The 27366-nt window shown below is 49.5% G+C and overlaps 1 protein-coding gene across 2 annotated transcripts in view; it reads left to right on the top strand.

Annotated features, from left to right (window-relative positions):
• Positions 1 to 8149: 8149 nt before the first annotated feature.
• AHCY (adenosylhomocysteinase) overlaps positions 8150 to 27366 on the top strand; it is a 34255-nt gene continuing 15038 nt past the window's right edge. Inside the window, exons 1-5 of one of the 2 annotated variants that reach the window (XM_075901531.2) lie at positions 8150 to 8318; positions 10087 to 10277; positions 13425 to 13500; positions 17169 to 17321; positions 26651 to 26763. In XM_075901531.2, the coding sequence (XP_075757646.1) occupies positions 8291 to 8318; positions 10087 to 10277; positions 13425 to 13500; positions 17169 to 17321; positions 26651 to 26763 (561 nt within the window). In that variant the 5' untranslated portion in view covers positions 8150 to 8290. The remainder of the gene's footprint in view (positions 8319 to 10086; positions 10278 to 13424; positions 13501 to 17168; positions 17322 to 26650; positions 26764 to 27366) is intronic. The other variant, XM_075901533.2, reaches the window with a different exon arrangement.

Below are 27366 nucleotides of genomic sequence, written 5' to 3' on the forward strand. Positions count from 1 at the left end.
AATTTTGGCATGTTCGTGTTGAGTGCTTATATTTGCAACCATAATGTTCTTTTAACATTTTTAAATGTAAGTTTCCGAATGTTTATATAAGCAAACTAAAAAAAAAAAAAACCACACAAAATTCACGATGTAGAACTTAATTGAACTTCATAGTCACCAGCAATGTTGGGATCTTTAGATTCACAGTACAGACCTTGGCCATTTGAACCAATGGAATAGCTGATAGCAGTAGTAGGTTGTTATCCTATATGTGGTCAGCCACTAGAGCAGGATGATACCCTTTGCCAATGAGCATCACAGCTATTTGCCACAGAGTACAAGAATAGTGAGGCATAGAAATCCTGAGTTCAGTTTTAGCTGCTCTAAAATGTCTATAGGCCTTTCTGTTCCTGTCCATGTTTGTCCTAGTGCCCCTCTACTTCTATCCACAGTCCAATGGCTTCTGCCCCACACCTCATCTGATCCTCTCCATCTCTTCATGACGATTATCCCTGCCCCCAACCCTGGCCTTTATTCATCTCACTTGGCTCCTGTTCCTTTCCCCCTCTGTTCCAGTTTCCTGCCCCAACTCATGCCCCTCATACACAATTTTAAGCTACTGAAAAAGTCTTATAATGGACAGTGTTAGACAACCTTGATAATAGATAGAACTGATGGGTCTGTGAGATGTGTCTGTCTCCTCCTCAGTCTATCCTGAATCAGTCTGATAATCTCTCACAATCTCCATGGGGGACATGAGTCTTGTGCTGGAATGTGAAGGTACAAAGTTGCATTAAGTTGCATAAGTCTGCTGGTCTTGCCTGATTAGTTCAGGTAGAGTATTCTATGATAAGGGTCACTTTGGGAGAATTCCCAAAGACACTTGTTAAACAGTACAGTAACTGACTAACTGGGGAGAGTGTGGGCTAGAGGACTTGCAAGGCCAGTCCTACACGTGTGGACGACATAGTGTAAAGCCTACATGTCCACACATAAAGAGGAGTCTCTTATGGTCCTGCGCAGACTACCAGACCTTGGGTGCAGAAGTGGATGCTGTGTGCTGCTACTTGACCCACCCCCAAAGCAGGTAGGCAGGGAAGGTTGAGGAACTATCACCTTTGTGCCAGCCAGTATAGCCGAACCAACACACGGACGTTGTGATTGGCTATAGGTATAAACCAGCAACAAATTATTCTTCACTGAAGCAAGAGGAAAGCAAGGGGTGGGATTTGTGTGTGTCAGAGGATTTGTGCCAGAGATGCCGGCAGGCTCACCCAATCAGGAAACTGAAACTCAGTGGGGCTAACAGCCACTGCAGGCCCCAGGGTAAAGTGTGTGAGGGGGGCTGGCTCTGTGCCCCTGGAAGGGCGGGGCAGAAGGGGCAGGACCAAAGGCCATCAGCCCTTAGCGCTGCCCAGACCGTGGTGAACTGCTCCCTCAGTCCTCAGAGCTGCGCAGCAGTGCTCCAGTGGCAATTCCAAGGGCTCCTGGGCACAGCCACTGCTGTGAGCTCCAGGCCCCTTTGAATCTCTGGGCCCCAAGGCAATTGCCTCCTTTGACACACACACACCCATTGCCAGGCCTGCTGAAACGGAACCATAAGACTTAAATGACCAGTCATGGATAAGGCTAAGATTTAGTTATAGGTATTTTTAGTAAAAATCATGGATAAATCATAGGCAATCAACAAAAATTCACATCCCGGTAACCTATCCATGCCTTGTACTATATACCCTGGACTACATCTTGGGGGGCACTGCTAGTGTTCAGAGGCTTCTGGGGGCATCACTGGTGCTCAGGTGTGCTTGGGAGGGGTGCTCCAAGACTACCACTGCTGCTGGGGGGCAGCCTTGGACCACCACTGTTATGGTCAGGCACTGGGGTCAGGCATACCAGCAGCCTGCTGAAGTCACAGAGGTCCCGGAAAGTCACAGAATCCATGACTTCCGTGACAGACTCACAGCCTTAATCCTGGAGTGTCCACTGCAGCTCTGCTAACAAACACTGAATCTTAAATTCTCATAGGGACCTGACTGTGCTAGACTAACAGTACTTAAAAATACCAAAATAAAGAGGCAAAAGCTTTTGAAAAATGAATATAGCTGAAGAAATATCCTCTGCTTGCACAAACAGAAAGGCTGTGTCTAGACTGGCCAGTTTTTCCGGAAAATCAGCTGCTTTTCTGGAAAAACTTGCCAGCTGTCTATACTGGCCCTTGAATTTCCGCAAAAGCACTGATGATCTCATGTAAGATTGTCAATGTTTTTGTGGAAATACTGTGCTGCTCCTGTTCAGACAAAAGTCCTTTTGTGCAAAACTTTTGCACAAAAGGCCCGTGTAGACAGCCCAGATTTGTTTTCCTCAAAAAAGCCCCGATCGCAAAAATGGCGATCGGGGCTTTTTTGCAGAAAAGCGCCTCTAGATTGGCACGGACGCTTTTCCTCAAAAAGTGCTTTTGCGGAAAAGTGTCCTGCCAATCTAGACGCTCTGTTCCGAAAATGCTTTTAACGGAAAACTGTTCCGTTAAAAGCATTTCCGGAAAATCATGCCAGTGTAGACGTAGCCAAAAAGAGGCTAAATCCATCAGATAAAATATTCTATTCTCTCAGCTTTACCTCTGATGTTTGTGAAAAGTGCATTTCACAGACTGAAGTAAGAGGAACAACAGAAAGCCAATGTAAACATGCAGGCTGCGTCTAGACTGTCAAGTTTTTCTGCAAAAGAAGCTGCTTTTGTGGAAAAACTTGCCAGCTGTCTACACTGGCCGCTTGAATTTTCGCAAGAACACTGACTTCCTACTGTCTGAAATCAGTGCTTCTTGCGGAAATGCTATGCTGCTCCCGTTCGGACAAAAGTCCTTTTGTGCAAAAGGGCCAGTGTAGACAGCTGAGATTTGTTTTGCGCAAAAAGCCCCGATTGCGAAAATGGCGATCGGGGCTTTTTTGCACAAAAGCGCGTCTAGATTGGCACGGACGCTTTTCCGCAAAAAGTGCTTTTGCGGAAAAGCGTCCGTGCCAATCTAGATGCTCTTTTCCGCAAATGCTTTTAACGGAAAACTTTTCCATTAAAGCATTTGCGGAAAATCATGCCAGTCTAGACATAGCCGCACAGTATTACTTAATTGGCCTGGGTCTTTAAAGGGCTCTTTGGCCCCCTGCCAAGTGCAGGAATTTGCTATTAATGAAAGTAGGAACCTAAGCGAAGAGGAGCAATGACTTGGTCTGGTTTGTCCCCTGAACCTTCTCTCTGAACACACTCCTTCATAACAGGACAACCAATTAAAGTATATAAAGACAGAGTCTAAAGTTCAGAACAGACCAGTGACTTAATCTGCATACTTGCAGATGAGCCATTAGCAATTGCTGCGGGGGTCTGCAGTTTCACCACTTGCTGAAACAGTCTTCTTAGGGCCTCTGGCTTTTTAACGATTGACCTGTTTGATCCCCCTGGGCGATCCAGCACAGCGATGAGTATGTCATGAATATATATGGGAGGAGCTAGTTAGACAGATTAACAAAATCAGAGGATGAGGAAGGTGGCTGTTCTTTCTCCTCAGAGGCAGGAGTTTTGGAAAAGAGCACATGTGGTGGGCCTGTGTTTGTGCCACTTGACTCCACTGGATCTGTAGGTATTATTTATAATACATTACAGGTTGCACCTCTATAAACTGGAACTCCCCAGTCTTGTGTTCCAGGATTAGAATCCCAGCATGTTGCTGGAGGTGAGGGGCCCGGGAGCTTGGTGTGATGTGGAGGGGGAGCCTGGCATTTGGCCAAGCTGGACGGGGGCGGGGCGGGGCGGAAGCTGGGAAAGGGCTGGGGGTGGAGCTGGGAAGGCCGGTATATGGGTCAGCTGGGCTGCCAGGAGGTCTGAGCGGGGCACAGGAAGCCCGGTGCACAACCCAGGTGGGCTGCCAGGAGAGTTCGTTAGCCCAGTGGGTGGACAAGGCAGGGAGTGGGGCCGCTGGGGAGCCAGAAATGACCTCCCTTGCTCCAGCAAAATCTCTCATCCCGGACCAGTCAGGTCCCGAGGGTGCCAGACCAGGGAGGTCTAACCTGTATTACATATAACTTAAGCCCGGCATACATTTAAATATTGTACTGCTTGGGTGTATGGTTTTTTAAGCTGACATAGCAATGGTGATAGAAGCACTACTATGGGCATAGTTATACTAGCATAACTGTGCTTATACCCATTGAGGGACCCACTGTAAGGCATGCCGGTGAAAGCTTTATTGGTGTAACTGTGGCACACTAGGTACGGTTTGCCAGTTACTACAGGACTTTGCCAGCAAAACACTTCCTGGGATAGACATGGTCTCATACAGTCCTGAGAGTATGCTAGATCCGTGGTGTCCAACCCGTTCTGAAGCAGTAGCCACTGGGGACATTACATTTCCACTAAGCAGCTAACCGAGTAGTTGATGGAATTTCCATCGACTACTCAATTAGCTCTTACTACATTTCAAAGGCAGAGGTGCAGTGGGAAACCCGGGGCGAGCGGGGACTGCTTGATTCCCCACTCACCCTGGGTTCACACTGCGCTGCCTCTGCCTTTGAAATGTAGCAAGAGTCCCGTGGGGACTGCTTCAGACCCTGCTCGCACCATTTCCCACTGTGCCTCTGCCTCCTCTGCCCTCCATCCTGCAGAGAGGGTGCTGGTGGGGAACCGATTTTTAAGCTGGCTCCCCCCAGCACCGGCTCCTGCTACCCCCCTTGGTCCCTCTAATACAGAGACAGTAAGGTGAGGGAAGCAACTAGTCAACTCGACTACCCAATATGCCTATGCTTATTGGGTAGTCGACTAGTTGCTTACATCCCTAGTAGCCTCTACAGTGGCTACTGTTATAGCAAACTAGCCACACTCAACCAGCCAAATAGCCACATTGTTCAAGCCAACTAGCCACATACAGGCATGTGTGGCTAGAGTGTTGGACACCATGGTACTAGATAGACATGCAAAGCCTGTGTCAGGACTGTTCTCCACTCTGGCACTCTGAGTGCAGAAGATGGGGACCAGGAAGAGACCTTAAATATCTTGAGCTCTGATTACAAAAACTCCTGAGTCACAGATGCACTGGCTCTGAGAAAAACAAAAGCTGCCACCATCAAGTGATTTAAACCCTGAAAAAAAAGGGGGAGGAATGCTTGAATTCCTTTCCCAATGGGACCCCAAGCTCTTTAGCCCCAAGAGAGCTTGAAAAACGAAGCAAAAAAACACAGAAAATAAACTCTCTCTCTGATAGCTGACCTCCAATGCCACACTGACATACACAGACCTCCTGTTACCTTCCAGGACACAAAAATCAAATCATCACCTTAAAAAGGGTGATTTTATTAACAAAACAAAAAGGTCTACTTGAGAAAGCATACTTGGTTGCTAGGTGTTACAGAGCAGAGGAGAACAGATCAAAAACACAAAGTTCTTTGGGCTGTAACTTAAATGGTGAATGGAAGAGGGAAGGCTTAGATTCATAAGGAGAAGTTTAACCGAACAACCAAAACAAAGAAAAATACCCTGATCACGACTAGATCCATATTTTCCCTCTATGCACAATCTGTGATAATCTGTACTTCAAGGCCCAGTTCACTCATGTCCAATATTTCTTATCGGCATGGTAATTCTGAGTACTGCATCTGCTCCCTCCAACCCTTACTTAGAATTCACAAAGGAAGAGCAGACCAGATATCTATATCCAATTCAAATTTTAGCACTATATCCCCACTGGTTCTTCTGATCCCTGCCAACACCCTTGCTAGTTACCTGCGTTTAACCCCTTAGTCACTAGGTGCTGGTCAGCACTCCTCCTATCTATCACAGTTTACAATCTAATCAGGCCCTGATCCTGCAAATACTATTGCACATGCCTAACTTTATGTGAGTATTCCTGTTGACTTCAGTAGGACTTCTGAAACATGCCCAGGATTTTTCAAGATTTTGCCTGGAGGAAATCAGACTAATCTTAATGGCCCCTCATGACTTTAAAATTTGATGAATTTCTGTGAAAATCAGAGTTTAAAGGCTCAATCGTATAGCCTCTGCTCATGGCAGTGGTCCAATTGTCTTCATTGGGACCACTCTGGTAAAGGCAGCAGGATCAGCCCCCAAATGCCTGCAGAGCAAAAGCTGTGCAAGAGCAAGCTTTGATGTATCTAGCATAGGTAATAGTAGCAGTGGATACAGCACTGCAGGGGCTTCAGCCATGGCTAGCATGAGCCCGGCACAGGCCTGACGTATGTATTTGGCTTGCTAAGGTGCTCTGATGCCCATGCTGCCCTGTTACCTAGGCTTGCTGTACTGAAGCTAGCTCAGGTAGGCTAACCTGTGCTGTGTGTAAACATAACCCCAAATTAGACAATATAAACAGCTAAATGGTGAGGCAAGGGATGCAATAGAAAAGCGAAACCTTTAAGTGACATCATCTAGCATACATCTTGTTGGCTTCACAATTTGTATTGATTTTTTTGGTTATTTGTGGGAGGAGGTTACTATTTTTAAATTTTGAGTTCACATTGGAATGTAAATGAAGACCCTCATACTGTAAAGATTTCAAAGTGCATAAAGTTAAGTATACATGTAACAGACCAATTGATGTAAATGGGATTAAAGTTTTCTACATTAATCTTAGAGGACCAGTAACTAATCAAATGGCATCTTTTGGACTGTTTGTTTAAAATATTTTCATTTAAACTTTCTTTCATTGAGAAGAAATTTTGTACTCTCTTTTAACCTATGCCTACTCTATTGTATTATTAATAAGTAATTGTATTTCTATATTTGTGTGTGTGATGTGTGTGTGGAGAGGATTCTTTGTGATCGATGGTTATTCTGTGCTTCTTTTTAATCCTCTGTTTGTTAATTAATTAATAATCATTCTTGGCCCTTCCAGTTAGATGATCTTTTGGTTAAGGAAACAGGATTGTGTGTGTGGCAGGGGGGCGGGGGAACAGCATGTGATCCTACAATGAAAGCCTGACTCTTAAAGCATCCACATAAAGGTAAAGCATACAAATAGCACAGACGACCTTTAGTCTATCATTTTCCAAAATTTGGATGTTTGACTTTGTAATCATAATGATCTATAATAGTTTAAAAGGTATCCCAATTGGGACTGAGGTTCTATTGTTTTAGGTGCTATATGCAGAGGTAGACATGTTCCCTGTCCTAAAAACCTTATAGCCCAAGGGCCAGATCTGAAAAGTATTTTTGGTGCATAAAGATGCAGATAGGCACCTATGGGTTTTCAAAAGCATTCATGCAGGACAGCTACATTGAGTGTAATCTACAAAGGACTGTAGGCATCTAAATCCTGTTTTTAGGCTTCATTGGAAGACACAAAACTCCGGCTTGGCTGTTGCCTAACACTGTAACTACCTACATTCATCTGGCACCTAAGTTTTTGCATTTTTTTTCTTTCAATGGAGTTAGACACCTAACTTGCCTTGGGATTTTTGACTAGGGTTCAGGGGCGGCCCGTGACTATAGGCTGACTCGGCTGTCGCCTAGTGTGCCGCCTTCAATGGCGCCCAATGATGACGTCACGGTGTGCCCGGGGTGCCTGATGATTTCACCCTACTGACGGCTCTGCAGGTGGGGGCACCGACTGTGCGTTACGCCTGGGGTGCCAGCTGCCGCAGCCTGCCTCAGGCCACTCCTGCTAGGGTTGCCAGATGGTTTCAACAAAAATACCAGACACACTTGACATATCACAATCTACATTACATCTTATTTGGAAAATACCGGACATTCATATTTTCTCAATTTGTTTCCCGAATAGAAAGCTCAAATACTGGACTGTCCAGTTCAAAACCAGATACCTGGGAACCCTACTTTTGACTTCCCTCCCCCCTTTGCACCCCTAGATGCCTAGCTAGAACTGAAAATCTGGCTGGAGGGCCCAGCTCCTGCAGTCTCTTATACTGAGTTTAATTTACTCCCCCCTTCCCTAGGGCCTTGCTCCTGCAAGGGGAGCGGGGAGTGGGAGTGTTTGTGGGGGGGGCGGGGAAGAGGGTGTCCTGAATGTCAAGTGGGCTGCTGCAATGTAACCAATAGTGAGAAGTAAGGGGGCCACCAGACGGAGGGCGCAGCCCCGTGATTTCAAAGGTCGGTTCAGGGCGCTCGGTTGCGGAGTCAGGGACACCTGAGTGCGGCAGGATTGGCCCGGCCGTGTCCTCCCCCCGCCGTTACACAACCTGCCGGCGAGCGCCCCCCCGCAGCCTCATGCATATGCAATAGGGGCGAGTCTATTTAAAGCCGCGGGTGGCGCCTCTGGGCCCTTCCCCGCGCTCGCCGCCTGCAAAGCGGAGCCAGCATGTCGGACAAGCTGCCCTACAAAGTCGGTGAGCGGGGCCCGCGCTGCGATGCCGGGGCCAGGCGAGGCGGTTTCCCCGCGTGTGCTCCTTGCAGCCGGGGGACGTGGTGCGAGCGGTGCAAAGGGCGCCTCCCCCCCCCCCGCCGCCGCGCGCCCGCCCCCCCCCTCGCCGCGCCCGCCCGCCCCCCCCCCCCCCGGGCCCCTCGCCCGCCCCCCCCCGCCGGGCCCCTCGGGCTGGGCCTGGCGCTCCGCGGGGCGGGCTGGACCTGGCGGGGCGGGCGCCACGTGCCGGCCGGGGGCCCGCGGGACTTGCAGCCCCCCCCCCGAGAAGACTCCGGTTCCCAGGCTGCACCGGGCCGCGCGCCGGCCGCGGACTCGGCTCGGGGAAGCTGCGGCCCGGGGGGGGGGGGGGGGTAGGAGAGGGCGCGCGCCGGGGGTGCCGCTGGCCTGTGCTCGGGGCGGGGCTTCCTCCTGCGCTGCACGGCTCGCAGCGCCCCCCCCCCCCCGTTGCATAAAAGCATCACGCGTGGGCGCGCCGGCACCTGAAGCGGGGCAGCAGCTGTGCGTCCGGGGGGGGAGGGGCTGTTAGAGCAGAGCCCCCCCCCCCCCGCCGTGGCTCCGAGCGCGAGGGGCTGAGCTGGCCTTGCCACCCCCGGCTGGGAGGGGCGGCAGGCTCAGTGGGGTGAGCTCTGGCTGGCGGGTTCAATCGGCCATTAGGGATGGGGACGTTCCTGGCCCTGCTGTGCAGGCAGGGGCTGGACTCCACCGGTCCCTCCCAGTTCTAGGGGATAGGCATCTCCATTCATTTCAAGCCGTGCTCTAGTCAGTTCACAAATGTTTGGCGGACTGGTAAGTTTTTATTTGAATATTCATTATGCAAATAATAAATATGCAAATAAAATGTTATCTGTCCAGCTAGCCCCAACCCTTGCTCCCCAGTGTCTAACACCCTTTGACTCCCACCCCATGCCCTTTGACCCTTTAACCTCTGACCCCTACAGCCCATGCCAATACCCTCTTGCCCTGTGACCCCACCACGCCCTCACCCAATACCTCTTTGATCTCACTCCACTCCTGCACTCTCCAGAGCGAGGCTTCCCCCTCTAGGGTACAGAGGCAGCAGCGAGGGGTAGTGTGGGGCTGGGAGCACACTGTCTGCTGGCCCCGCCCCTGGGGACCATTGAATTATCATGTAACCAATAAGATTTTGTGTGGGTACACAATTATTAAATTAAACATGAACATCCCTAAATGGGGAAGTCTTTTCTAACAGCTGCAATGACTGGAACTGGGCTCTTTCCCACTCCTTAGGCCTCTTGCATGAAATATTCTGCATGAATCCGGTGTGGAAGCCATTTATCGCATTGTGTTACATGCACACATCTTTATGCTCCAAAAACTAATCTGCGCACATAGTTTTAGACACAGGTTGAAATTTGTGAATGCAAGTGCTTACAGGCAAGTGTGTAAGTGAAGAGGGCTGGTAATATTGAAAGCTTGGTTGCTTCTAACTTGCATACCTACATAAGGGTCGTAGACGCTTGGCTTTAGATTCTTGGCTTTCGGTGCATTTGAAAGCACTTAGCTGAAGAAGCTTGGTTGCATGAAGATCTACACTGTTCAAAGACTTCAGAAGGGGGAGGGGAAAACACTGGGCCTTCTCTCTCAGCTGTTGCTTCACATCCTATTTGATGGCTCCCTAGCCCTTGCAGCCAGTGCCAACTTGCAAATGTGTGTGAGTGGATACTGTGGTTTCATGCATTCAGGCCCAAAACCACCTGTTGTCTCTGTTGCAGCTGACATCAGCCTAGCAGAATGGGGTCGCAAGGCCATCGAGATCGCGGAGAATGAGATGCCGGGGCTGATGAAGATGCGGGAAAAGTACGCTGCCTCTAAGCCGCTGAAGGGCGCTCGGATCGCCGGCTGCCTCCACATGACAGTGCAGACTGCAGTGCTGATAGAAACACTGCTGGCGCTAGGTGCTGAGGTAAAGTGCCCTCCTGGGTTGCCTCCTCAGTGTGTCGTTAAGTGACACTATGGTGTGAATATTGCTTTTGCGTTTTGTAATGACACCAGGGACTCTTAGCACACATCTGCATTCCCTTCTGAAGGAGAGCACGCTGCTATTTGCAAACAGGGGGTGCCTCCTCCTTTTCCCAGGGGAAACGTGGCATTTCTCCTCTAGGATCCTAATTCCAGTGCACCATGTCAGCCAGCAGAAGGTGCCCCGATCTCCAGTGCCCATTCTGGCATGAGAGTAATCCTGTCCCCAGTTTAGGGACAGAGGCTGCTGTCAGATCAGGGTCCTGAGCTGTGATACCAAGCAATGTTATCAGGCTGCTGGAAACATTCAACCTCAAGTGACTGTTTCTTAAGCTGCTCAATCTGTGTTTAAAAACTAATCTGTCACTTGACAATCATCAAACAAGGTTCTGAATCCATCTGAGTGCAGCCTCTGGCTTTCAAGCTAGGTATGACTGTTGTGGAGGAAAGGATGCGCCAGAGTTCACACTGCTGGGCTGGGATTCTGAAAGCCTGGATTGAAGTTTGTGTATGATCTTCAGTGAGTCGCTTGGTTTCTATGTGCCTTAGTTCCCTATCTGTAGAATAGAGGTGAGCATTTTCCTTTCCATCAATGGAGTGTGGAAGATAAATATGTTTTCAATTCAGAGCAGCTGATGCTCCGGTAACAGGAGCCATACACGTATCTCCAGCAGAGAAGTGCATTGTGGCTTTTTTTTTCCAGGCTGCATGATTGGAAAGTGATCTATAGACTATTGGCAAGAATTTTCCTCCAGGTGCTAACGTACTTGTTGGATACACATGTAACATGCTTGGGTTCTGGGTCCCTGGAAGATGTTGACAGATGGGAGTGAGTTCAGAGAAAGGCACTGAGGATGAAGCTGGGTGAACTGACTCAGAAAGAAAATGAGCCAAATTTTCAAACATGCTCCCAATTACGCACATAAAAGCAGTGCACACATGGCATGTACGCACGTGCATCTGAGTGCTTGTTGGCACAAATACGGGCACATTTGGCATTGACACTGCAGCCTTTGCTTGCATGGGTCATTCCACTGATTTCAGTGGGACTATCTCTGTAAGGGTGGAAGGATTGCTTCCTTTAACAAGCTAGTTAGTTTGAATAAACATGCAGAAAGCCATCACTGCGCTCATTTGAGAGGGCAATTAAGGCTACAAGCAAACAGCCTGTTCAGCAATGACTTTTGTGTTTCCATTATGCATAGCAGATTCTAGAATTGATTGGGGCATTAAAATAGGTGCACAAACACTCTGTTCTGTTCAGTTCAGCTTAGAGGGGAGATTTGTGTGTGGAAGGCAGTTAGGCCAGCTGGAAAAAAACACAGAAGAGCTGGGTGAGCAAAATCTTACATTCTTCTTAACTGCACATGGCCTTTTCCCCTGCATTTCTGGCTACTCCAGGTTTCTGCATTTGCATTGTCGCCTATTCAGTTCCTTAATTGTGCACACAACATACATGCCTCAAATGTATTCCAGATGCATTCGCTTTGTACGTGACCAAAACTTTTATTACACAGCCATATTCTGCATTCTGTGAACATCTATAACTGGGTCCCTACCCAACTGCATCAGTTTGTTTTTATAATGGTCATGGTCGTAGAATTTAAAAAATCTTGAATGTAGAATCCCAGGGCTGGAAGAGACCTCAGGAGTCATCAAGTCCAATCCGCTGCCCAAAGCAGGACCAACCCCAAATAATCATTCCAGCCAGGGCTTTGTCAAGCTGGGAGTTGAAAACTTAATTGGTAAGAAAGGTGAGATTAGGACTCATGTTTCCTATGTCTAGGCCCTTGCCCTAACCACTGAGCCATGCTGCCTCTCAAATGCTATGCTGAGATTCGGATACAACAGTATCCCACTAGTAAATCTTAAATTTCATTGAGTTGTAACAAAGTGGGGAATAGGTATAAAACCAGCAAAATATCAGCATGTAAAGCCGGAGTCAGCATTTCTTGACTAAGGATCCCAGGCAAAGAGGGAGGTTAGTATTGCTACCCTTGCTTCTGTGCTGGTGTTAGAGCTGAGTGCCTAGCTAGCAGCCGCCAGTCTCTGGCTGCCCAGCTCTGAAGGCCTTAAAGAAGTAAGGGTGGCAATTGTGCGATTCCCCTCTCCCCACACACTCTCACACTTGCATGCATGCGCGTGCCTTGCGGTGCCTTTTATGTCAGGACCTCCTGTTTGAGAATTACTGTGTATTTTCCATCCTTTTACTCTATGGTATGGGTAAAAGTACATAGAAGATTAGATTTCACAGGGGAGACCACATTTTTGCAGTCCATGATGTGTTTTTGGTAGGGCCCTGCCTAAGGGTGTTAAATAATTGAATAGTTGAGTAACCTCATGAATTCTTATTGGTTACTCAACTATTCTATAGTCCCCGTGGGTGGGGCCAGCAGCCACTCCCAAGGAGCCTCCTGCCACTGCCGTGTATCAGACATGGCAGCATGGATTGCCAGGTGGGAGGGGAGCCAGTTTATAAACTGTTTCCCCATGCAACAGGGTGACAGCAGCTCCTGTCCGGAGTGGGGGGGAGGTCTGAACGCCCTGACCGGGCACAAGCTGAAACTGAGCCAGGCTGCCTGCCCACCCTGGCTCCTAATACACTTGAAATGCAGAGTCCTTAACCCAGCGTGAGCCAGGACTGAGCCGGGCTGCTGGCCAGCCTGCTAAAAATTTACTAGGGGTAGGGGAGTTGTGTGTAGTCTCTAGCATTAACCAGTAAGCTTTTGCTTATCAGTTAATCAACTACACTGTTCTAGCCTAGCCCTGTCTATAACTTAGTAAGTGCAGTGGAATGTGTGTGCAACAGACTCTTTCACACGTAGTGAGACTGGAGCGTGTGATGTGTTGTGGCTTTTCATCACTAAGAAAAGGAACCTAAACTCAAACTGCCCTTTCTGGGCTGATTTCTTGTGGTCAAAGTTAGAGGCCTCTACATACTAGCCGGATGAAGCAGGAATTTGGGCTGATTTACTCTTCTCCCTGCTCCTCTTCATTTAGCTCCTACAACTAGCGCAAAGACCAGTTGTATTTTGCCTGCTCTGTAAGAAGTTGGCTCAACAAGTAAATCTTGTCTTCGGTTCTGTTCCAGGTACAGTGGTCCAGCTGCAACATTTTTTCCACTCAGGACCATGCTGCCGCTGCCATTGCTAACATCGGTGTTCCTGGTAAGTCTTGTGGTCTCATTTGGCTTGTCAGTGATGGGCAACCTAGGCTAATGAGGGGGACTGCATGTGTGGCCCTCCTTTATCTCCATGGGCCACAAGATTGTCATAATCAAAAGGGTCTCCCAGGAGAGGGTAGTTTTGCTCACTGCACTACCTAGAATTTGTGAGGGGCGCCGACTGACCCACAGCAGCGCTTGGCTGCGGGGGAGCGTGCAGCTCTTGCAGTCAGTGCTGTGTGCAATCAGCACGCACCTCGCTTCACGCGCCCTTGCTTTACATGCATGTCACTTCTGTAATACCAGTAGGAAAAAGACTACGTGGACAGAAAACAGCAGAATTTGGCAACCTGGCGCATGGGCAGCGGGAAACAGTGTCTTGCACATAGAAACCCAATGGGCCGCAGGTGGGCAACCTGCGGCTGCCTGTTTTAGCTAATCAAAGCATGTACAAATAAACTCCAGGATAGGAATAACTCCTCAAAGCAGCGTCCCTTACACCATAGGAAGTTTAATCCAAGCGGAGTTGCATTCAGCAGCTATCCCGGTATCTCGAGACTGGCTGATCCTGCAAAACCAACTAAAACATCTGTTAGCAGCTGCCTTAATTCTAGTCATTACGGCTCTCTAGGCTGCAGCTGGGAGCACGTTTGGGTAGACGACCTCCGGTAGCACAGCTGAAACTAGCACGTTAAAAAAGAGGCAGGGATGTGGCTCTGACAGCAGACTGGGCTCTGCCAGTGCTAGCGCAAGAGGAACGGGGTGAGTGGGCCTAGGCTGCAGTTTAGACATACCCTTGAGTGATGAAGCTGTCAGATGATAAAAATGAAGGCTGTAGATGGTATTTATGGAGTAGCGTGTCTGGGGCTTGCCAGCAGATCCAGGGCTAACGGGCTAAAGAGAATATGCTGGTCCCAAAATATTCAATGCAGTGTCCTTTCCGGTTGGCTACGGTGGCAGCATTAGATGTGCTGACCCCAAAGGTATGCCTGCTATGTTTAGACTGCCATCCCCAAAGCTGCTCAGCAGGTTAAACTCTGCTGTTGTGATGCTGCTGTAGACTGGAAGGTGATAACGTAACTTGCAGCTTGGATCAATATGAATACGTGCTCTGAAGACCCCTCGCTGTGATGAAGGCTTTGGAGTAGTCTCTGCTTAAGGAATTTTTCCTCTTGAGTGGAAGAGCAGCTGTTGATGCTAAAAATCCCAGGTGTTTTGAATCCAGTAACTCCAAATGCTTGAGTTCACTGTATGCAAATGTCCATCAGAAACTCACTCACCTTGGAAAGAAGGTCGGTCCCAGTCTCCTGTTTGCGTTTTGTGGCATCTGCCTTTACGCCTAGTCTTGCTGCACGCTGATGTGTGAAAATGGGATTTTCTGTTGTCGGCTTCAGTCCCTTTCGGGATAGCTGCCGTATGCCTGTGTAGTTAGCGGTTCCCAGTGTTGTTGAATTTACCAGCTAGCAATGGTCCTATAAGCGTATGTAATAAGCGAACTGCTCAGTCTAAGTATTGGTATCTATCCACTAGTGCCTGTAGGAATCCAGTTAATGAAACATTTAAATATGTATTTTGCTAAACATATAGTATAACCAAGGCATGCTTCTGAGATTAAAAAAATGTTATGTCTGTGTTGCTAAATTAAATCCATTTTGTCATACAATGGATTCTTTCTTTAAACTCCCCATGTATGTATGATGTGATTATATTTTCAGAACCAATGGATAAATATGTAAATATAATAGCTACTGTTATTTATTGTGGTTTATAATTAATGTTCAGATTGTGGTTTATAATTTGGACTGAAATGTAAGTTTCAAGGATCATGCAATTCTATTGGCAAATCACTCAACACAACCCAGTTCAGATGAGTTTTGTCACAAGTTTGAAACATTGTCCTGGGGGGAGAGCAAGCTTGAGATACTGTAGGGCCTGCAACCAGGTTATGGTTAAATTTGGAAGCTATGCAGAAGTGGGCAATTTTCTGGGGTATCAACCTAATTTCAGCCATGTTTCTCTTAAAGTACAGTGAAACCTTTGTTATCCGGCACTCTGTTAACCAGAAAACTTTGTTAACCGGTATTGCCCCCAGTCACAATACTGGCACATCTTTAGGCACACAGGCCTGGCTTGGTTTACCATGATTGGCTTAACAATTTTTTATTTAAGAAGTACTAATCATCTTTAACTCAAAATAGAAATGAGACCAACTGCCTCACACTACAAAACTACCAATATTAAAAACTTGAGTTTTACTATTATTGTCCATTGGTTTTTCCTAGGTTGATGGGACCTTCAGATAACCGGAATTTTTAGATAACCGGAACACCCTAATCCCCGAGTGTGCTGGATAACACAGGCTTTACTGTAGCTGTGTTTCTTTGAGCTCAGAACTCAGTGATGTTTGAGGGTCCCAATCCCCTTTAAGGGTAATCTAATATATATATTTTAGAGTTTGTATGTGTGTGTGTCTGTCGGTCTGAGTCTGTTTGTTCGAGAGCTCCTCCTAAAGAGTGAGAGGTAGGACCACTGAATTGGGCGTGCAGCTCCCTCTGACCATAACTTAAAGTAAGGTCAGGGTTTGGTTGAGCAGGGTCATGGGAATGTGTGTGGAATGAGATTGTCTTGCATCAAGTGGACAGGGAGGGGGTGCGAGCAGGGACAGTTATTACTCACAAATGAGCACAGAGGGGCAGGAAGCACAGGGGATGGTTTATACTCACAAATGACCATGGGGGCAGCAAGCACCCCAGCCCTGGGAAGCAGCTGCCGGCTGACAGCCCAGACCCCACCACACCAGCCACCGGGTCAATCCCAGTTTCTTGTTTGCTTTTTGTGGCTTCCTCTTTAAATAGTCCTGCCCTTGCACACCAAGGGACTCAGACTGGAGACAGGCCAGTTGGGAGGCAAGGTTTGATGTCACTCATGCCATAGCCAGTCTCCATGGTGGAATGGCCCCTCCTGTTCTGTTCCATCTTGAGAAGTTAGGGATGGGTTGTTGGCCTTGCTGCTTGGCCTCTGCCTTGAGTTTCCAATATTGGCGAGTTCGAGTCCCTCTTGGTTTTCTAGCTAGCGCTTTGCATATTGAACCTATCAGGCCGTGGTTGTAGAGGTACGTGGCACCTCACATGTAGCTTTGCCAAGTGCCTCTGCCGAAGGAGCTGGCAGTACTGAACAGTGAAGCGTGTGTGAGTCTGCAGTGTGTTGTGGGCCCTGCTGCAAGACACCAAATCAACAGAACCGAGTGCTCCTCTGCAGTAGCCGATTGCCTGGGGTGTAAAGAGGCATGTGACCAAGTGCCTGAGAAGGCGTGGGAGATGTTGGTGGCTCTGAAATTGGGCGAAGGTGGGGAACGGTAGCGTAGCTGCATGGCTTCATTTCTCTGTCGTTTTATTTTATTTTGAGAGAAGTGAGTGTCTGGTAGGCTCTGACCGAGAGCCCATAATTTTGTGGCCCGGAACCTGAGGCAAAGCTAATTGTATCCTGCTTGCTCTGAGGGAGCCGTTTTCAGCTGCAAACAGAGTCGGTTCTTATCGCTGCCTCCAGGCTAATCACTCCTGATTACTCTCGTCCTTTGACTCTGGCACTGAGTGCTGCTGCTGCTGGGACTGGAACACGGACACACTGGGTAAGAGGCTCAACTAATTATTTCTTGTGTGTGTTGCGGTGCAGTGTTCGCCTGGAAGGGGGAGACGGACGAGGAATACCTGTGGTGCATCGAGCAGACCCTCTACTTCAAGGATGGGCAGCCCTTAAACATGATCTTGGATGACGGTGGAGACCTCACCAAACTGGTTCATACCAAACACCCACAACTCCTGAAAGGTAACGGCCCTGTGTTATGGTGAGATGTTGTGAGGAGAAAGGCTGTTTCCATTTCAGTGGGAAGCTCTGCCTGCAGGTAGGGCGGCACAGAAATATGCTGGCAAATGGTTTAGTGGCTATAGAGGTCCTGAGCCTCTTGTTGACACACACTTGTTTTCAGCTCAGCTCTGTATTGTCCCCCCTTGGCTGTGCCCCTGTAACAGGAAGTGGAAAGTGACACAGGCGCCTGTTTTAGGAGCTTTTGGTGGTGCTTGCCTGTAGCTTGTGACCGCTTTTATTAGGATGACACCTCCTTGTGACCATTCTGGGGGTTAGCTTTACTGTGCGCCTCCTCAGTGACACACCTCTTCTCTCTAGCTGTAGCCCCCCTCTCATTCTGAGCTGCTGCTGCCTCTTTGCACGTGGCCCTCCAGCCAGGTCATTATCTGGGTTTTCCCCTTCCGGGGTACCACTTATTCACCAGCAATCTTAAACTGTGCTCCCATTCGCTGCCTCATTGCCACTCCTCGGTCTTGGACAGTTTTCCTTTCTCTGCCCCATGGCGCCTCCTCTTCAGTGACTGGCGGGGGAACCCAAGGAGTGTTCCCTTCTAGACTTGACTGCTTTTCCCTGGCCCTTTCCTCATCCTCCCCGGGACTCTGTCCTGAGGGTTTCCAGATTTTCATCTCCCTCTGCCCCAGGAGTAACTGTAGGTGGTTCTTGGAGTGCTTGCTCCGACGTGTTCCAGTTGAGGTGTGCACATGCCATGCACCCAACTGCCGGGAAGTTGTTACCCTCGCTACTACCCATGGGGTGGCTGTGGAACCCCCGGAGTGGCACCACCGTGATGTGGATCCTGGAGACTCTCCTGGTTGATCGCTATCTCCAGTGGTGCAGCAGGGCTGCTGCTAAGGCAGGCTCCCTGACAGCCCTGGCTCCACGCTGCTCCCAGAAGCAGCCAGCATCCCTGTGGGCCTGGGCAGGGATCTCGGGGACCTGCTCCTGCAGCTCCCATTGGCCAGGAATGGGGACCTGTGCTCAGTGTGGGCTGAGGGCAATGCCTGCAGAAAGGAGCAGTGCCTGAAGCTGTGCCCCCAGGACTGCAGGGCCCATTGGCCCCTTCTGGGAGTAGCCTGGAGTCGCAGCAGGCTGGAAACCTGCCTTAGCCCGGCTGTACCACTGACCAGGAGCTGCCCGAGGCAAGTGCTGCCCAGCGGGGCCCAGCACCCCAAACCCCTTCCTCCACCCCACACTTTGCTCTGGCTTGAAGCCTTCTCTCAAGCTTCTTCCCAGGGTATGCACCCCACCCCTCCCCCCCCCCATCTCCCAGGCTCAGCCCAGAGCCCTTCCCACACTGACCCCCCCCAAGTCGGCATCCCTTCCCAAATCCCCGCTGCACCCAGTGAGAGTGGAGTGTGCAGGGCATGGCCTTAGGGAAGGGGTAGGGCAGGATCCTGGTTTGTTTTTATTGGGTATAAGAAGGCTGGAGGCCTCTTTCTGCTCTGAGCTCCTGGGCTTTATGTGGGCCTCTTCCTTCAGAGGTGAGCTGCTTCCCACTTGGCGCGCTCTGCGCAGCTTGTCTCCCCTCATTTGTTGCTTAATTGGCTGATTGGGCCCAGCCAGGTCCAATTCCGCCTTCAGACCCAGTTTGGGGAATACACCCGGTCAGAGGATTCTGGGCAGGGGTGGGAGGGGGCCCTGAAGAGCAAGCTCTACCAGCTGCTCCCTGCAGTTACATTGGGGGTGGGGGGGTGGGGGAGAAGTTCAGTCTAATACCTTGTCTCTGCTCCTCTTCTTGAGGTCACTGAATGGAGCCGTGACCTGAAGCCTTTTTTGCCACAAAAGCTTCCTGCAGGCGGTAACATGCTCTGACCCTGTTAACGTTGGCAGTGCAAAGGGCTGATGAAATCCATAGTGAAGAGTCAGTGACAGAGCAGATCACCCTGCTAATATCGTAGCACAGTGAGCTAATGGGGGGGGGTCGGCGTAAGCTAGTGACAAGCAGCCACCTAATGAGGCTCATCTCAAATCAGTTTTGTGCTGATCAGGGTGGTGGGTGGGCGGCACTGATTTGCCCAGGGAAGTCGACTGTCCAGTGATGCAGACACACCTACTTTGTGCTATCTCAGTCCTCAGAGTTCTGCTAATGTAGCTCGGCAGCCCTGCGACACCCCCAGGGGCTACGCTGAGACCATTCAATTCACTGCCCTTTGCCATGGGCCTCAGGTGAGACTTCTGTAGGGACTTGTTGCACTTACTAATCAAAGATTGGTCTCTGTGGTAACCATAATGGTCTGTGGCCATTGTGCTTCTAGAGAGCATTGCACTAAACAGGAGGAGAGCCTTCTGGAAGATGAATGTTGAATCGAACTCACTTCCCATAACAAAGCCCTTCACTCACCTATGCTGGCATAAATGTACTTCCTTCCGGTCGTCTTGAGGTTTAGTGGGTGTTGTTTTAGACTTTTCCTTGATTTAGACTGACTCTGACTCCCCTTTTCTCACCAGGGAAAGCGTTGAAACCCATCTCTGCATCAGGAGTTCTTCGCTCACTTCCTTCCATAGCTTTCCTGATCTTTCCTTTCTTGCTTAAACACAGAGATTTCCTTGTTGACATGTTTTCTTTCCGTGATCTTCCAGTGAAGTCACGACAGATGGGTCATTGCATTAGCACCTCCAATGTCATAAATGGAAGGCTGCATTGCTAGAGGCGCTTGGGCGGGAGAGCTCTTGTTCCATCACCCGTGCAAGTGGGTCTTAAAGCCACTTGGCAAAATCTTGTGCTTTTGTGCACAAACTTTCAGGAATTTGGGGATTGGTTTCCCCTCCCCCATCCTACCCTAAGAAATGTCCTTCTGCGAAGGATCCCTAGAGGGCAGCACTGCACTGCTCATCGGTGTCTGCTTGCTCTGCCTCTGCGGCTTTAGGGGTTGCTTGTGGTTGCAGTGAGGAGGGAAATCTGCGGAGCACCTTGATTGTTTGAAATTTCACTTTCACTGGAGATGGATGCAAGGGCTGTACAATTTTTGTGAGTTGGCAGAATTTCCACCACACAAGGTACGTGTGTATTAAGCTGTGGCTTGCCCTCTGTTGGAGAGGGGAAATACACCAGGCAAATGCTGATCGCAGTTTTTGTAATAGGTAAAACAGGCTCAACAGATGTTGAGGGAGGAAAGGAGAAGACCTGTTGCCGCTAATCTAACCTCTGGCTCCAGCAATTGGTCTATGTATCATAGATTCCATCCCCCCTTGGAGATCTCGTGTATATAATTGCTGGGTCCTTCTACATCCGAGTGCGCAATATTTCATGAGGGGCCAATCTAAGATTTTGGTAAGCGGCCAAGGGCTGCACTTCTCCCTGGATAGGGTGCGGGGTCTGGGATGGAGATTGGGTGCAGAAGGGAGCTTAGGATAGGAGACTGGAGTTCAGTAGAGGGTCTGAGAGTTTGGGTGAAGGAGGGGGATTAGTGTGCAGGATACAGGCATGGGTATGGGTGCAGGAGAGGATTCTGGCCTGGGGGAGGGGTGCAGGGTTTGGGAGGGAGTTGTGACCTGGGGCAGAGGAGTGCAGAGGGTTTGGGGGGTGAGCTGGGGCTGGGAGTTGAGGTACAGGAGGGGGTGGGGTGCCGGAAGCAGGCTCTGGCCAGGAGGTGCTTAGGTGGCACCCAGTGGGATCCTCAGGAGGTTCCCTGCCTGCTGCAGTCCCAGGGCTAAGAGTGTCTGGCTGCTCCATGTGCTTCTCTGCACCACGCACATGCATGTGTACGGGAGGGGGCGGTTCACTCACTGCTCCTGCACCCACTGGGGACTCCCCTGCTGGCCCCGGGCTCCATGCAGCGCCTCAGCCTTTGAAACGTAGCCCCAGCTTGCATCCCTAGTATTAGTTCAGATGGAATAACTCTAACCCAGTCACTGTTCTTTTCCCAGGCATTTGTGGCTTGACAGTCTCCCTTAACAGAATTCCTTCCCCCCAGGATTTTAGAACAGCGCAATTAAAAAAAAAATCGCACAGGCTTGAAATGTCGAATTAAAAACTAAAACCTGGACCTTGTTGGTAAAACTTTTAAAAAGCGCCTCTGTGTGAAGAGCCCAAGTCCCATTAACTTTCAATGAAACTTAGGCTCTGAAGTGACGTGGGTGTGTTTGCAAATGTTGCCCTGTGTGGCTCAGATCACTGGTGTTGGTCTTCAATCTGGACCTGTGCCTTGGGCAAAATTCCCATGAATCTGATGTTTAGTGAAGTAGCGAAAGTCGGTAGGGAAGAGAAGGCGCATGTGAATGTGATTATTTCTATGGACCCCTGATTGGATTGTGTTGGAGTATTTAGCGTTTGCATAGTTCGTTGTCCCTTCCTATCGCTTTCCGAGACCTAGAACCCATCCTTGGAGACACAGTGCTGAGGCAGATCTTCCTCGCTGCACAGCTGGGATCTGAGGTTAGGTGTCCAGAGCGTGGCGACCAAATGAGTTACAGTCTGTGGGTTCCTGAGTCCCAGACCCATGCTCAGTCCATGAGCCTGGAGTGTTCAAACTGTGAGCCGAGAGGAGGCTATTAGTGGGGCACAAGGACCTGACTGGTGCTGGGAAGATCCCAGTGGTAAAAAATGAAACCAAACCAAGCTCCTGACACGGGGGCTGCTTGTGTTTGAGCCAGTTGCCCCTTGGCCATGACGCTGATGTAGCCAGGCCAGACCTGACCTGAGCGGTGCTGAGCTCCGTTCCTTGGACTCAGGAGCTTCTGCCTGGGGGTGGATGCAGAGCAGGCTCACTCTCCAGCCCCCGCTGCCCACCAGGATCTGCCTTGCTGCCCAGTTGTTACCCCTCCTCCCCCTGAAGGACCTTGTCCCTCGCTTGGCGGGAGGACACACGGCAGACAGAGCAAAGGCTGCTTTCCGTCCGCCTTGCCGGCTCGCTTCTCGTGGCTTCTGTCTCATCAGCGGCTCTCCCTCTTGCCACTGGTTGGCTTAACGTGTGTAAAAGCAGCCAGAAATGAGATGTTCTTTGGCCTGCCCTTGCCAGGGTGACCCTCCTGCTGCTAATTCCTGAGCACTGTCCCGTGGCAGGGAAACGTGATGTTTGCTGCCCTGGGGAGTGATTGGCGGTCAAGGTGTTGCAATGTAATCTCAGGGAGTTAAGTGAATCCAGATTTCTGTCCCAAAGTGACCCCCAGCCAGGAAAACATGGCCCATCCTTCAGCCTTTCATAAGAATTCCATCCGACTCCAGCAGTTTCTGTGAAGGCTGCATGGCTGAACCTTCTCGGGGCAGGTGGCTGGAGGAATGCTCCAGGAATAGCTGAGCTTCAGGGAGCACCAGTCTGAAATCCACCTGCTTTTGTTCTAGTGAGCACAGGTCACTGAATGGAGGGCAGCCACCCGGCAGTGCAAGTCCATGCTGACGGACTGCTCGGGCCTATGGCTGGTTTTCTGTTGCAGGTCACGCAGGGAATGTGTCTTTGTGGGAATGAGGTGCCAGTTGCCCTGTAGACTTTAGTCCTATGGGGAAAACTTAAAAGGAACAAAATAAAGCTGTTCCTTCTTGCCCTGCAGCACATTTCACTCACGTGGGCCTGCCAGCTGTGCCGCTCACGTCCTGAATCAGATTGTTGGCCACTGCTGGCCAAAAGGAAGGATGGTTCGAGTGGTCGTCTGGCATGCCAGAGACTTGGGTTCAGTTCCCTGTTCTGCCAAAGACTTCGTGACCTTGGTCAAGTCACTTAGTCTCCTTGGTCCTCAGTTCCTGATCTGTCAAATGGAGAGCAGTGCAGGTGTTAGGAGGGTAAATACATAATGCCTGTGAGGTGTTCAGTTACTAGGGTGATGGTGTAGAAGTACTTAGGTAAATAGTGCCTGTCTGTGTTCTGCCCCAACTCCGCTGCAGGACAGTCAGGCTCTAGGCTCATGGCAGCAATAATGTGTGAAGAAATGGCTGGAGCCACTGTAAGGCAGGTGGAGTCTGAAGTAGGCTATTGGATTATTCTAGGTACGTAGGGGCTCACCTGGGATACTTTCAGCCAGGTGGACATAGGATGCATCTACATATGAAATGAGGTTGACTGTATTCAGATGAACGTTTAGCATCTGATTTTATAAAGTCACTGGCGCGTGTCCATGGTAAGCGCATTTGGTCAAAGGAGCGCACCCCCACTACCATTGATTCTTACAGCAATGCACTGTGGGTAGCCATCCCACAGTTCCTGCTGCCCATTTGATTTCTGGGTTAGGGTCCCGATGCCTGATGGGATTAAAATCATTGACCTAGGTGGGTCTGGGAACGTGTCATCCGTCTCCCAAGATGGACTTACATCCTCCTTCCCTCCTTGAAAGCAGCTGCAAACAATTTTTTCGCACCCTTTTTTCCTTGGTTAGTCTGTGCAGGTGCCATAGCAACGTAAGCATGGACCCCACGCTGCTGTGGCAAGCTTTGCAGCCCCTCAGGCCTCATCCTGCAGTTTGTCCGGAGCTTAGCTAGGAGCTGCTGGTGCGAGGAGGAACGTGAGGAGGCTATGCACACAGATGTGCAGGAACCCATTGAATGGAGCATTTGGCATATGGTGATTGCAGTGGGGTGTGTTAGCACAGTAGAACACAGATTCTGGTCTCAGGAAAAAGCAGAGACTGATGGGACTGCAGAGATACACACCTATGGGATGATGACCAGTGGCTGCAAAACGTTTGCATGTGTGAGCCATTTCCATGAAACTCTGAATTGCTTTTCCCCACCCTGACGTGCTGCAGTGCCAAAAGGAGACCTGATCTGACCGGTGAGAAGCGAGTGGCAATAGCCCCGTGGAAGCTTTCGGCGATGGATTGCCATCTGTCCGTTGGGAGTCTATTCGGAGTGGGTAAATCTACAGTGGGGGTTGCTGTGATCGAAGTAGCCAGAGCGATCAGTACCCTCTTGCTAGGAAGAGTAGTTACTCTGGGGAAACGTGCAAGACCTAGTGGATGGCTCTGCTGCAATGGAGTTCGCTAACTGGTGGGGGGAGAGACAGAATGCCCCACCTTTGCCAAAGAGCACATCAACTACACGGGATACGTTTCCACGGTGTTGCAAGTACTGGTGGGTCACATGGGCTGTTTCACCAGTCTCCATGTGGGATGGTCAGGAAAGATGCAGGACATGCACAACTTTAGGAGTTTTGGTCTCTTCAGAAAGCTGCAAGATGGATCTTTCTTCCCAGACCAGAACATTTTTATTGGTGACATTGAAATGCCAATATAAACTTGAAACAACAAATAGTCTTGCAGCACCTTAGAGACTAAAAAAAAAAAAAAAATTTAGATAGTATGAACTTTTGTGAGCACAGCCCATTTCTTCAGATGAATGGTGTTAAGGAGTCCAGAGGGCAGAGAAGGAGAAGGGATGGGGAGGGAAAGAAAATGAAAAAAAATATATTGTCAATTAGTGTGCATGGTAAATGAGGCTGATAGAATGGGTTCTAATAAGTACCCGGTGCTTGGCTTTTTATGTCTTTATCGTGTGGAATGTAGTGGGCCATCCAGTTAAGGTCTTTGTTTTAAACCTCTATTGCAGGTGTCAAAGATGTAAATGAAATCAAGTTTCTGTAGCTTCTCTCTCCAGCTGGCTTTTGAAATTGCCCTGTAATAATATTGTCCCCTTTAGATCTGTTAGTGAGTGCCTGGGCAAGTTAAAATATTCCCCAAACCTTAGAGACTCAGCCTACCCCTGCCTCTCGTGGCTAATCACTTTGTGCACAGTCCACCTCAACAGCAGTAAGGAGCTCTTCAACTAGAGACTGAGCAAATGCAGAATGGTGGTAGAATGTGCCTTTGGCTGTTTAAAGGATGTTGGCACACTGAGTGGTTTAGACCAGTGTTTCTCAACCAGTGGTACAAGTACCCTCGGGTACTCGAGAGGAGTCTGGGCGTACATCAACACAACTGACATTTGAAGAAAACTGAATTTTTGTTTTAAGTTTTACAGCGCTTGATTATTTTTGTACTTTTTATACCCAAAAATTTCATCTCCTGTCCGGCTACGATTAAGCTGTTTAAACAAATGTGTTGCAATGGTAGAAAAAATGTTTGTGTGTCTGAAAACTGTAGCTGCTGGGGGTATTTATAGTTTTTTTAAAAAAAGGGGTACTTTGTGTTAAAAAAAAAAAAAAAAAAAAGTTGCGAGACACTGAGTTAGACCTCAGTGAATGCAATATTCCCATTGTTGCTGCTTGCTATGTGCCGCCTAATATCTGTGAAAGTAAGAACAACTTCTAGTGGGGGGGGGGGGGTGCTGAAGGCCTATCATCTGGCAGCCAGTTATGAGCAGCCAGACACCGGGACAGTGAGACGTGAACATCAAGACAAATTGTGCATCAGAGAGTCTTTGAAGAACAGTTTTATGAATGGCTGGACAATGATGTGACAGTTGAGGGTTGCTCATTACCAGGTCCCCCGTTATGAGTACTGTCCTGTAAACCACCCCCCATGGGTTGGAACGGTGACCATAGATGCTATTGTTTGAAAACATGCATTTTTGTAGGTAACTCAGTGACCCCAGACAAAATGGAACAGAAAAGGAGTTGTGGGTGTAACAAGCATCAGATGATGGCGGGGAGGAGGAGAGGGACAAGCCACCCCTTGGAGTTGAGCGGCTGGCTTGCTGGGACATCCACCCCTTCCCCCCTGCATTGTAGAGTGTCTGGGAGAGGGTATGAACTTGGGGAGTGGGCAGCTGGTTTATAAATGGGTACGGTGGGGGAGGGGCTCTGCTCAAGCTTCCTTTTGTGCCTCTCTACCAGGTGCCTCATCAGGTCCATTGGCTCTCCCATGAGCCTCAGCATCTTGTTGTGTGTGCTAGTCCTGTTCCCCGCATGCTGGCCTGTTCGGTGCAGATGACCTTGGACCTCCGTGCATTGATTTGTGCCGTGCCAATGCGGGTGGATTGTATTTCACGAGTGTGGGGTTTTTTGCCTTCTAATCAACAAAAGCCTGACTGCTAGAGTGAGGGACGAGACCACAGACGAGCATTAGAAGAGAGAAAAAGGGCAGACTTCATAGACGATACTCTAAAAACAAACCGGTTAACTCTTTTACAGTGAATGAAGCTTGAGACGGAAGTCATGGGTTTGAGAGGGAAGTCACTGATGCTCTGCAGTTGCATGGGATCCCTGGCTGGCATCTGCAAAGTTATTTTGGGGGCACCTAGGGAGCTGGGATGTTCTCAGGCTATTTTCTTTTTTTTATTGAAGACCCAAACAGTCCCATACGAGATGGGTTCTTGTCTCTTCCTCCTCCCCACTGGCAGAATTCTTCCAGATGGGGCCACTGTGACTGTCAGTCTCAGGCTGGACATTTCAGTTTGCACATGGCTCTTCTGGTCTCGTCTGCAGGAATTAAAGGCATCTCCGAAGAGACGACGACTGGGGTTCACGAGCTGCATAAGATGAAAGCCAAGGGGAGCCTGAAAGTGCCAGCCATCAACGTCAATGATTCTGTCACCAAGGTAATGCAGGCAGCGTTCTGCCGCACCCCCTTTCCTGCGGATACAGGATTTGCGAGTGCCGCGGCAGACTGTTACTCTGCACCCCATCTGGGCATGCTAAGCTTGTTGTCCTTGCAGACGGGGGCTGGCTGCTCTTTGGCTTGGTGGCTAATAAATCTCAAGATATGGTGGATGGGGTAGGATGTGGAAGGGACCTGGGACATGTATGAGTTAATGCAGCGTGGCAACTTAATGGATTTCTTGCAACTTCAGAAAAACTGTGGTGTAGAATAAAGCGCTGGTGCCTTGCAAGAGTCTTCGTTCCTCCTTGTTTGCTGGTATTCCAGCAGCGCACTCCGTTCCCAGCAGAGGCCAGAGCTCCATTAGGCCAGCCCTGCGCAAACACGCAGCTCTTCCCAGCGAGGATAGTCTCTTCCAGTCTAAGCCAGTGGGTCTCTGCCACAAAGCTGCAGCCCATGCGACAGCCTCAGGCCACACAGGTAGTATAGACATTGTGGGTGTGGGCCACCATGGTAACTAGGTGGGAACCATTGGTCTAAGCCGGGGTGGGGAACCTCAGGCCTGGGGACTGAATGCAGCTCCCAGCTTGCGCAGATCTGGCCC

The sequence above is a fragment of the Pelodiscus sinensis genome, chromosome 17, assembly GCF_052426305.1.
Source record: "Pelodiscus sinensis isolate ZL-2025 chromosome 17, ASM5242630v1, whole genome shotgun sequence".
Lineage (NCBI taxonomy): Eukaryota > Metazoa > Chordata > Testudines > Trionychidae > Pelodiscus > Pelodiscus sinensis.